At 40.6% G+C, this 12,460-nt stretch overlaps 1 protein-coding gene across 1 annotated transcript in view; it reads right to left on the reverse strand.

Moving 5' to 3' along the window:
* Positions 1 to 12,460, reverse strand: part of Lrrc66 (leucine rich repeat containing 66) — a 33,899-nt gene that overhangs the window by 11,120 nt on the left and 10,319 nt on the right. The window contains 1 exon segment of the mRNA XM_057772874.1: positions 2,456 to 2,625. Coding sequence (XP_057628857.1) covers positions 2,456 to 2,625 — 170 coding nt within the window.

Consider the following 12,460-nt stretch of genomic DNA (forward strand, 5'->3'; position numbering starts at 1 on the left):
ATTTTCCTTCTCTCTCTCTCTCCCTCTCTCTCTCTCTCTCCCTCTCTCTGACACTGACTTCCCCTCTAATAAACTCCTAATGCGTGTCCTGTGTTACCTTCTCACTCGGGCCAGGTAATTTCAGTATGCTCCTCAAGAACATGATTACCATTTGGTGTTGGCAGGGATGGGGCAAGGCATGAACAACTAATCATGCTGGCAGCCATGCAAGGAGGAAACGTGCAGCCACGTTGTAAGCTCGCCAAAAAGGAGACTAAAGAACACCTCCAAGAGGAAGTGAGAGTCAACCAAAGCCTGAAGGACTCATAGCCCAAGTTCTTGCTGGTAAAGGGGAGAAGTTAGTGGGGGTGGAGGAGTCCTGAAGTCCTGGAGTGCAAGCAGGAAGGGTAGTAACGCACAAAGGGACAGCAGCTTGAAATGCGGCTGGAGAGGTGGGTAGAAGCCCCAGGCCCTGGCTGTGGAATCTGGGAAGGATTCTAAGAGGAGCCACACCATTGGATTTGTGTTAGAGGAAAGGTCGCATCACCCCAGGCCCCGTTCTGAGTGCTCCTTTGTACTTAAGTTTCTTGTTCTCATAGGGAGCTGCCTGCTTTCTGTTACACAGACAGGAGGCCAGGGCGCCGAGATGGACTTGCCCGTGGAGAGGAGGTAGAAAGTGGTGGACTCGAGGCTGAATTCCAAGCACTCTGCCCCCCACCTCATTACTGCTTCCTTAGTCTCCCTTCCACGAGGAGGGTTCAGGGAGCCATCGTGGGTGAAAGGGAGAGGTGGAGGCTTGTTTTTAACAGAACTTTGTGAAATGCTGGAGAAACAGCCTCAGTCTCTGGCCAGGCTGCCTGATATGAAGCCGTTAGCCCCATGCGGCCACTGAACATTGAAATACAGAGACAGGAGACACGCGCTAGAGGTTAAAGGGATTTTTTTTTTTTGAAAAATGGAATGCAAAATACCACCTTAATAATTTTATACTAATTATACCTATAAAAGCTATTATATTGGGTTCAATAATGTGCATTATTAAGGGGAAACTCTTCATTTCCCCTTCTAAAGGAGGATTTATGTTTTAGTATTTTTAATGAGAGTGAGTGCAGGTGAGTGTGGGTGCCTACAGAACTCTGGCCTGGAGTTAGAGATACAGGAGGTTGTGAGTCACCTGAAGTGGGTGCTGGGGATTGAACTCCTGTCTTCTTGAGGAGTAGTGCATGCGCTAACCACTGATCCATCTCTCCAGCCCCTCGGTTTCATTTTTAAAGTCTGGCCACTGAAGCATTTAAAATTGCATGTGTGTTCAACTTTGTTTTAAGTGAAGAGCGGTGACCTCGAGAAGAATGTGTGTGTGTGTGTGTGTGTGTGTGTGCGCGCGAGATGGAGGTGTTTTGAAGATGGAGACTGAAGAGTCTCTCAGCTTCACTGGTGGTCCCTCTGGTAAGTCTGAAGGCCACTGAGAGGAGCCATCGCACTGTCTTCATCGAAGGGAAGGGCATGGAGAAGGGGGCTCAGGGGTTCCTTGGCTTCAGCCCTATCAAGGGGACAATTTGCAAGACTCACTACTCTGAAAAGAGACATACATGCCCCACTAGGAATGCCACTGGTGTCCAGAATAACACGTGGCCTGTGGTAAGGGATACACATGGGTGCACTATTATCACTGTCATTTTTCCTGCCCAAGGATACTTTGGCTATGAAAACTGCAGGGTCCCTGGCCAGCAGCGACCCCATGGTCCTGAGCTGATGATGCCTCAGCATTGGCCACCGTGGTCAGAAGGACCTCCCAAACACTCCAGTTCGTGCAAGAGCCCTGGCACCTCTGGCTGACCTTGCAACCTAGGTAGGTGATATTATTTATTTGTTTGCTTGCTTAAGACAGTGTTTCATTCTGGAATCCTGGCTGGTCTGGAACTCCCTATGTAGACCAGGCTGGTTTCAAACTCGTAAGTAACACGTTTAATTTCTTGCCAACCGGTAAATGGAAACTTGGAGTTGAATTTGATTTGATTTAGAAAAAAAAATAATATGCCAATTTCTTTCTTTCAGTTTTAGATAGTGCCTCTTGCAAGCAGGCTGGCCTTAACTTGATATGTATGTGGCTACCACCTGGAACTTAAGGATCCTTCCACTTCCATCTCCCAACCCCCAGAATATATGTGTAGGCTTGGGGTCGAACCTACGGCTTGTGGAATTCTAGGCAGGCCCTTTATCCACCCAGCCACATCTATAGCCCCATAATGTGAGTTCTTGCTGCTGAGAATTCTTGCTATGTTTGTGCCCACAGTTGTGGTCTTTGATTTTTGAGCAACAGATTTTGGGTGTTTTAGGAGCTCTTAAATAGACCCACATACTTCGATTAACAGCCCATAGCCCTGCACATGGAGACTCCCTTACAAGGAAACAGCCCTCTCATCTAACTGGCCACAAGACCGTAGAGTTAAGACAGAAACAAGAAAGATTTCAGAACCTGTAATTTCTTGAGGCCCTGGAAGGCTTCAGGGTGAATTGTGCTTATCTTGTTGCTCTTTAAATAGATGCTCTCCAGCTGCAGGCAGCTGTGAAAATCAGATGGCCCAACGTTAACTATCCTGTTGAATGACAGATCCAGACTCTGCAGCGACTTCAGCTTCCACAGTCCTGAGAAAACGAAAAGCAAATTAAAACCTAAACCAGTGCTATTCGCTGCCACAGAGTGTGTAGTGGGAAGTCGGAGATATTAATGGCTCTTGGGTGGGAAGTTGTCAGAGTGTATGAAGAATGAGAAAAATAAGTGCTCTTAAGAGAGAGAGAGGCCAATTAGCCTGTGAGCTTAGTGAGCAGGAAGGAAAAAAAAATCAAGTCAAAATAGTACAGATTATAATGACAATGTTCTTGAGGGGATACACACATAAACACAGGTAGGTATGTACTTGAGGGGATACACATATAAACATAGGTAGGTGTGTACTTGAGGGGATACACATATAAACATAGGTAGGTGTGTACTTGAGGGGATACACATATAAACATAGGTAGGTATGTACTTGAGCAGTATACATACATAAACATAGGTAGGTGTGTACTTGAGGGACATACACGCATAAACATAGGTAGGTATGTGTTTGGTGTGGGCAGAAATAAGGTAGTGAGTGATATTAACAGTCATCACGATTTGGTGTAGGATGGCTGAGGGCGGGGGAGAGGGATATGGAGAAAACTCTTTAACTTTATATATATATTTATCACACACTCATTTAACATTTCTCGTTTGTGTATTTGTATGTGGATGGCACCGTACATGTATGGAGGGTAGAGGATAACTGTCAGGAGCCATTCTCTCCTTCCACCATGGGGGGGGGCAGGATTTGAACCCAGATCATCAGTCTTGTCTGCAATAACCTTTCTTTTCCTGGCGAGCTGTAGTTCTAGTCTAATGTGTGCTCTTCTTAAATTAAAGAATCAATTTTTAGAATTCTAACCATGATTGAGTAAGGTGATGAGCAGATATTTGATGCTTTGATTAACCGTGAGTGAAACGGAAAGATCTGCCTGTGATAATAACACTGGAGAAACTTACCCTGAGGTTTATCATTACATAAATGAATTCTTCCACTTTGAAAGTTCCTTATTCAGTTTTTAAAGCTTCTTTTTTTTTTTTAGGGTTCTTTTTGTGTATATTCTTTCTACATGGTCCTGTATTGCAAAAGAATACGTTTGTGCAAGTGTAGATCGTATGTTGAGTGTTTCCGCCTCCCATCCCTCCCCATCTGTCCCCTTTGTTCAGTTGGAGGGTTCTAATTCTACTTCTACATCACACATGCACATCTTTATTTTTAGCCATTTGCATTCTTGTAACTGTTTGCCATTGATATTATAACTATTTTCTGGGTATCCTCAGATATCTCAAAGGTAAAAAGATCACAGGTAGACTTTGCTTTCCAGCACCAGAATCAGATGGAGTTTTAGTCTCTGCCTTTGTGTTTCACTTTGCTTTGGGAAGTTCACAAAAGGTCCCGTTGGCACTGAGAAGGAAGACTGAGAACAAGGTGCCAGTCACAGCAGACTTGCAAACTTAATTCCCAGATGGGTCTCCCAGGGAGGTGCTTGCAATTTCACACGTTCTTCAGCCTTGTTCTCAAACGTGGGCTGAATCTCTAATTTCTGGGTAGCAGATCAGGCTTATTCAGTTCCAGAGCCAAGTTTATTTCTTGCTTACTGTCTGCAAGGTATTGACGACAAGACTGATTCTGAAGAGAGCAGGTCACATGACTGAAATGGCTGTACCATGTGGATCGTCATATGTGCACTTGAGTTGCACAGATTAAGCAAGAGAACTTTAAAGAAATGAATCAATCAAAAGATTATGATGGAGGTATATGGTACTGATGACAAATCCTTACCCCAGAAGCTCAGAGTGGTGGCACAATAAGACACATGGACAATAAAACTTACATGTCAGGCAGAGCTGGCCATCATCCATAGCACCCCATTGTACAGTGGACTATTCGTCCTCCTGACTGGCAAATGATCAAATCTTTTCTGTGAATAATAAGCTGAAATTTGGGATGTAGTGTTTAACCCAACATTGAGGATTCAATACAAAAGTCTGTATTTCAGGCTTCTTTGGAAAAATTCAAAGTTTCATCTGGTGTGTGACATTTGGCTAGAGTTGAATGGAGGCTGCCTGCTTTAGATGGGACATGAGCGTAGAAAGCTATTATTTCTATGAATACACATACTCTGTGTGTGTGTGTGTGTGTCTGACACACAGATACACACATGAGGGATAGATAGGTAGATAGATATTAAAAATTGGTCAAGAAAATTACATTTAAGAATCAATGAGAGTGAACCAAAGCTGATGTTCAGTTAGCACATGTGTGTGTAAAATACTCCCATATTTCTGTGTGCCTGGAGTCTGTGTGTGCTGTCCCATGGTTCTAGAACCCCAGTGTATTTCTCCCATCTCTTCCCAAGTCCCCCCCAACTCTTTCTCTGTTCTAGCACCAGGAGACATCCAAACGAGGGCTTGAAGGAGGGGAAGGCCAGTTATCAACAACCTCTAGAGATGAACACAACCTCTAAAGAAAAACATGTCTTTGTGCAGAAATTCTTCTTCCGTGTTTAAATGTGCAGACATGGGGCACTGGGTGGGGCATGTAAGACAGCATCAGGAAAAGCACTACAGGTTCTCTGCATCTCCCTCATACTTGTCTGGCCTATTTAGAGATGTGAATTCATGCTTCCTAAAATAACTCAATGCTCAACTGAACTGGGTAAGTTTCTAGGAGCTCGGTGGAGGGAGAGTATACCCTAGCTTTGAAGGGCAGAGAAACGACTATGCAAAGCTCCTGCATAATCATACATGGTTTATGCTTTAGGCATTTCACGAGTCTTTTATTTTTAATGTTCACAAAGTCCTGGGGCTTCTCACCATTTACAAAGAAAATACCAATGCAAGGCTTGCCCAGTGACAGGATAGAAGGAGCTGGATCAAAGTCCAGATAGCTTAACCATTCATTACCCTGTAACTGTGCCCCAACAGTAGACACACCAATAAAACAGACAGGGGCAGATACTGAAGGAACTTGCCTATAAAAAGGGGACAAGCGGGTGTGGTTCTCCAAGAATGCACTGGGTGGTTTAGTCGCTGTCCTATTGCTGTGAAGAGACACTGTGGTCAAGGCATTTAGTTGGGGTCTTGCTTATAGTCTCAGAGGTTCAGCCCATTGTCATCATGGCGGGAGGCAGAGCCGCATGCATGCAGACATAGTGCTGGAGAAGTAGTTGAGAGTTTCACATCTGGATCTGCATTCAGAGAGAGACTGGGCCTGGCATGGGCTTTTGGGACCTCAAGGCCCCACTCCCAGCGGCATACTTCCTCCAACAAGTCTACACCTTCTAATCCTTTCAACTAATGTCACTCCCTGGTGACCAAGTATTAAAATTTGTGAGCCTATGGGGGCCATTCTTATTCAAACACCAAATTATTCCATTCCCTGGCCCGTATAGGACTGTAGCTATATCATAATGCAAAACTGCATTCTGTCAAGCTTCAAAATCCCCATAGTCTATCACAGTCTCAACACTGTTTAAAAGTCTAAAGTTCAATGTCTCTTCTGTGATTCATGCAATCACTTAACTATAACTTCCTATACAATCAAAATAAATAAAGCAAATCACATACTTTCAACACGCAATAATACAGGATATACATTACCAACTGACAAGGGAGAAAAGGGAGCATAGGAAGGAAATACTGGACCAAAGCAAGACTGAAAACCAGCTGAGCAAATTCCAAACTCTGCATCTCCATGTCTGATGTCAAAGTGCTCTTCAGATCTCCAACTCCTTTCAGCTTTGTTGACTGCAACACACTTCTTTTCCTTGGACTGGTTCCACTTCCTGTTAGCAGCTCTCCTCTCCAGGTCTTCCAAGGCTCTGGCATCTCCAACATCTATTTTCTTGTATCCTTGACTCTAAAGCCAGAACCACAAGGCTGAGGCTACCAAGTTCTGCTGCTTGGAGCTGAAACTTGGTTCCCTTGTCCAATTGCATGTATTCCAGCTTTCTGTTGTGGATGGTTTCTTTCATTTTTTGTTCACAAGTTTGAGGCTTAGTTGGGTGTGGGTTCTTGCCCAGAGGTCATCACTCCCTTTATTCCATTTAGCATTAGGCTTTGCTTTAAATTTTTTAGTCTCCGTGAACACTGGATTTAGCTCCGTTACATTTCCTGGTGCTTCTTTTCTCCTCAGACTGTACATTCTGCATTTCTCCTTGCCCTTCTTGCTCCTTTTCAATGTAAATCTGCACATGTGTGGCCACTGGTCATCATAAGACACAGTCAATACTAAGCTGTTTGGAAATCTCCTCCAAGGACCATAAACGGAGATTGTGCTTTTGCTTCCTGATTGTCCAGACCCGAATAATCACACAGAAACTATATTAATTGCAACACTGCTTGGCTGATGGCTCAGATGTATTTCTAGCTAGCTCTTGCGTCTTAAATTAACCAATTTCTATTATTTTATTTTACCACGAAGCTCATGGTTTGTGACCTCTTGCTTCTTGGGAAGCTACATGGCATCTCCCTGACTCTGCCTTCTTTTCTCCTCTATCTCTACTTGGATTTCCCACTTTGCTATATTCTGCCCTGCCACAGGCCAAAGAAGTTTCTTTATTAACTAATAGAAATAAAACATATCCATAGCATACAGAGGCAAATCCCACATCAAAGGACATTAATCCAAAGTGCTTCAATTTAGCCTCAGGCAGGTTTTCAGGATAAGGGCAAAACATAGCCATAGCCACCATGTTTGCCAAAATACTGTAACAATGGTCTCTAGACCATTTACTAATATTATTCTCCTCTGAAACTTGAGCTGGGCCTCCATAGTTCAAATTTCCCTCAGAACATGTCTTCCATGCTTGTCTTCCATGCTTCTACTAGGAGGGCCCAATAGCCCACCCCGCTTAAAGTGTACAATCGCTTTTCTAGTTCAAAGTCCCAAAGTCTTCCTTAAACCTAGAACAAACAGCATGGTCAGTCCTATCACAGCAACAACCCAGTTCCTAGTACCAACTTATGTCTTATTTTCTTATCTTATGTGTATGAATGGTTTGCCCTCATATGCCTACCTGATGCTTTTGGAAGGTGTTTGGTCAGAAGAAGGTGTTAGGCCCCCTGAGACTGGAGTTACAGATAGTTATAAGCTATCTTGCAGGTTCTGGGAATTGAACTTCGGTTCTCTGTACAAGTAACAAGTGCTATTAACCTATGAGACATCACTCTAGTCCTTGATGAATCATTTTATATTCGCCAATTGAATCAAGATTTTTGATTAAACTATCGCTTCACCTAGATCCTTACTGATTGCTTGTCTACTTGATCTATTATTGATGAGGGATGTTAAACTATCAGTTTTTTTCAAGTTTTCTTATGTTTTATTTTAAGTGTATTTATGTATAGGATTATTATAGGTTATCATTACTTTTAAAAGAATTAGTCCCTTTATCATTACATAGGACTCTTCTTTATCCTAATAATTTTTCTTGTTTCAAATTCTTTGTCTGGAATGAATATAACTTCTCTGGGCTGGGGGAGGGCTCAGTGAATAAAGTGCTTGCTGTGGAAGCCTGAGGACCTGAGTTCAGATCTCCAGCCTTCTCATAAAAGCTGATCATGTGGTGTGTTTCTGTAATCCCATTGCTTGGGGGCAGAGACAGATGAGTCCCAGGAGTTTGCTGTCAAGCCAATCTAGTCAAAAGTGAGCTTTAGCTTAAAAGAGTGACCTTGACTCAAAAAATAAGGTGGGGGCTGGAGAGATGGCTCAATGGGTAGAGTATTTGTCATACAAATATGAAGATCAGAGTGTGGACCTCATATAAAAGAAGTCTGGAGGGTATGGTATCCACCTGTAAACTTAGCAAATGGGAGGCAACGGAGAATCTCTAGAGCAAGCTGGGTACCTCCATTAGCCACAACAGCAAACCCAGGTTTGTTGAGTAATGCTGCCTTAAAGTAAGGTGGAGATCAGCCAAAGAAGTCACTTGTCATACTTAGCATGAATTGTTCACATGCCACACACTAGAAAAGTATCAATTGAGTAATTGTCTATCAGGTTGGTTGGTGGATATGTCTGTGAAGGATTATCTTGATTGATGCACGATGGCTCAGCCCACTCTGGGCAGCAGCATTTCTTGGACAGGTGATTTGGGGATATGAAAGGAATCTAGCTAAGCATAAGTGTAGCAAGAAAAACAAAAACCCAGAGATAGATATTGGGGTTCAAGCTGAAAATCAGAAAATCAAAGCAGCCAACCACTAGAGAGTTCTTACCTTCACAAAATCTTCAGATTGAAGGAGAGTAAGTTTCTGTCTCATCCCACCTTATATTTCTCTCTAGTGCTGGTATTAAAGGCATGCATCACCACTGCCTGACATCTATGGCTAACTATTGTGGTAACTGGGATTAAAGGTGTGTGCCACTACTGCCTGCCACTACTACTATGGTTGACTAGTGTGGCTAGCTTTGCACTCTGACCTGTAGGTAAACTTTGTTTATTAAAAAACACATAAAATACTGCTATAATTTCCTTTTTTAACCTAAAATAAAAAAGGACTATAACTAATACAAGAAAAACTATATACAATAAGTACAATAACTACATACAATATATACAGGCAATAAGTACATCAACAATATCTAGTCCATTTGCACTTGGCAAACTCAGAGAAAATACATAATTATCTCTCTTATCTTGGCAAGTTCAAAGTCTTGTACCTAATTTACTTTCAATCATAATTTGCATTACTATCTTTTGATATCTCTCAACCTTATGCCCTTTACACGTCTTTAGTGAATTTCTTTTCTGAGTCTTACAACAAGGAAAACTATAACTGTAACTATCTAGTCTTCAACTATTTCAGAGACCCAAGAAGGAAATAATATTAATGGAGTAAGCAGGAAGTCCAAGCAAGACACTTTCAAAAAATGTGAGAAATGAAGGAAACAACTGGCTGTTTGGCCAGTTCCCCAAAGTTCCTCTGATGTTGGGGCATCCATCTTCAGCCTAAAGGCTTAGAATTTTCTATAAAACTAGGTTTTTGAAGGATTTTCTTTCCTTGTCTTGAAAAGGTTTGGCAGTCACTCTCTTTTATGTCCTGCTTGTCCAATTAGGACCGCACAGTATCAGCAGTTGAGGCAAGGGCATTTTCTTGCCCAGTGGTTTACTTTTGCCACAAAGAAGGAAAACTCTATGTGGCGTTTCTTCGATGTCCATTATCTTCTCAGAAGTAGACTGGTACTACCAGGAGCAGACATATTTTATTGTCATAAAAAAGAACCTATGTTATTAAAACATCTTAAGTGACATATTCTTAGATCTCTGAAGTATTTGAAGATGATCTGTCTATTTAAAATGTATCTCTTTTGACCTTGAAAACATACCTAATAATGGTTACAAGTTTGATTGTAATAGGTGACTAATTACTAACCTGCATTTCCTTATTATCCTAAATAGTTGCTAATAATAGCTTTAAAGGACTAAAAATTTGCAAAAATTTGCACTGCATTGTTAAGTGAGATGTATAGATAGGTACAATACCTTGAACAAGATTAGAAATGTATGTACAGTATGTTCTAACAAAATTAATCTCAAATTTGTATCAATATACAAAATTTGTGTACAATATATAAAAATCCAGTCTATTGTAAGATATTTAAAATTAGTAATTGCTTTTAAAAAAGTAGATTCAATAATCTACCTTTTTATCTTATCAGATCTATAGCTTCCCTTTTTCAGAGTAAATTCAATATTCTACCCTTTTATCCTATCATATTTATATCCCAATTTTTTCTTTCTAAAACAAGAACTTTGATTCCAATCTCCTTTGCTCAACTTTCCTCCTGACTGTAACTAATAACAACCAGTAACCATCTCAACCCCCCTAAACAATGACAAATAGTCATAATCCATTGGATGACCAAAACCCACCAACCCCACCTCTTGGGAATGTGGGCGTCATATTCTTAAATTTACTTCCTATTGTCTGGGGGTGATGACATCTTTAGGGGATTCTGAAAAGAAAAAATTGAGTTGCAAAGTCCTGGGAGAGGTAGCTTTATTATTTGTTTTCAAATCTCTGCATAATGGGAAAGTGCAGGACTTATCTTAAATCCTGCCTAGAGTAGTGTGTTAGGCTGGGTCATCTCAGCTAATGACCTTGAAATTGTTCTGAGAAGTTTGTAGTCCAAAGCTGATCATTAGGTGGTGTTTCTCACCTTAGTGGTGTTTTCAAAGTCCTGGAGGAATTGTCACTGTAGGGCCCCATTCTCCTTTTGGAGACTTCAAATGTTTCTGTTAGGTATGGTCTTTATTCACTGCAGAAAAACTAAACAAATATCATGTGCAGCAGTTCTCAAAGAAGTTAAAGAAAAGCTTCAAGACTCAAAATAGAACCAAAGAATTATGATATTAGAGGCAATAAAATAGTCCTTTAATTTTGTTTTTCTTCTGTTCCACATCGGATGGCTCTTCTGACATGGGACAGAGATTTTGGATTTTACTTTAATAAGCATGCTTGGGTTCAGAGAAGGAGAGAGCCACGCTCCAACTCCAAAGCCAGCTTTAATTTTTAGTAGGACAAGAACTACAAAAGGACCATTTGCATTATATGTCTATAGAGAACAGCAGAAACAAACATTTGGGAAGATTTATGAATTTTTTTCCTGTTGGAAATGTGATATACCAATAGGCCAATTCTTTTTCTTGGGACATTTTGTTTTCTGGATGATTTATCCTTTTTCTTCAGATGTCTCTCTTGTCCAGTTGTCTTTGGATTCCTTAGCTGGATGCCTTTATTCTTCTGAAAACACAAAAACAAAACCCTTCCCCAACCCAAAATTTTTGGGAGATTCTCTTTTTGGCTAGTTATATATTATCAAATGAAAGTCTTTGTTAGATTCATAGGTTAGTTTAGATTAAATGACCATGCTGTTTGATGAACTATATATTTTCTCCTAATTAAGAAGTGTCTGTTGTTCAAATCGAATCTTTATCAATTTTGATGGTTTCCATAGCTTTCCTTCTCTTATAGAAACAAAACCAAAACCCCTTCCCCAGTATAACACATGTTCTGGTTTCCATTCTGAGGTCAGTACATCTTTAAAGTATGCTGGCTAATTTTATTTCATAGTTTTCTTTTATACTATCCAATGTAACTGTTTTCTGCAGTTGTTGTTCCTTCTCATTAGCATTTAGAAAATTCAAAGTTAATAAAGCATTATTCAGTTGATTTATGGGGGTATTTATCATCCTGTTTTATTTATTTAACATATCCTTTAGAGTTTGATTTGGTCTTTCTGTAATTGCCTGGCCTATAGGATTATGTGGTATACCTCTAATAAGGTATAACACTCTAATAAACAAAAATGTTTCATTTTCCTAGAGACATATGCCAGAGAATTGTCTGTCTTTATTTGTACAGAGATACCCATGATGGCCATAACTTCAAGTAAATGTGTAATTACCAAATCAGCCTTTTCCAAACTCAAAGCAGTTGCCAATTTAAAACCTGAATAGGTATCAATGGTGTGGTGTACATATTTTAGTTTTCCAAATTCTACAAAATGGAACACATCCATCTGCCAGATTTATTCCTTTGAGTACCCTTTGGGTTACTTCCTGCAGGTAGTGGTGTTTGGTTGTATAAAGAATAAGTAGGACATTTCCCTATAATTTCCTTGGCTTGGTGTCACATAATAAAAAAGTCTTTCTTAAACTTTTTCTATTGACATTTAATTTTTTTATGAAATTTCCAATCAACAATTCACCAATTTCTGCATTACCTTGTGCTAGAGGCCCTGGCAGACCTGTATGGGATTGGATGTGTGTTATATACATGGGATGATTCCTATTCCTGATTATATCTTGTAACTGAATAAATAATAAAGTCAATTCTGTATCATCTGGTATAAATTCAGTGGTTTTA

Source organism: Chionomys nivalis, chromosome 6 (genome assembly GCF_950005125.1).
Source record: "Chionomys nivalis chromosome 6, mChiNiv1.1, whole genome shotgun sequence".
Taxonomy (NCBI): domain Eukaryota; kingdom Metazoa; phylum Chordata; class Mammalia; order Rodentia; family Cricetidae; genus Chionomys; species Chionomys nivalis.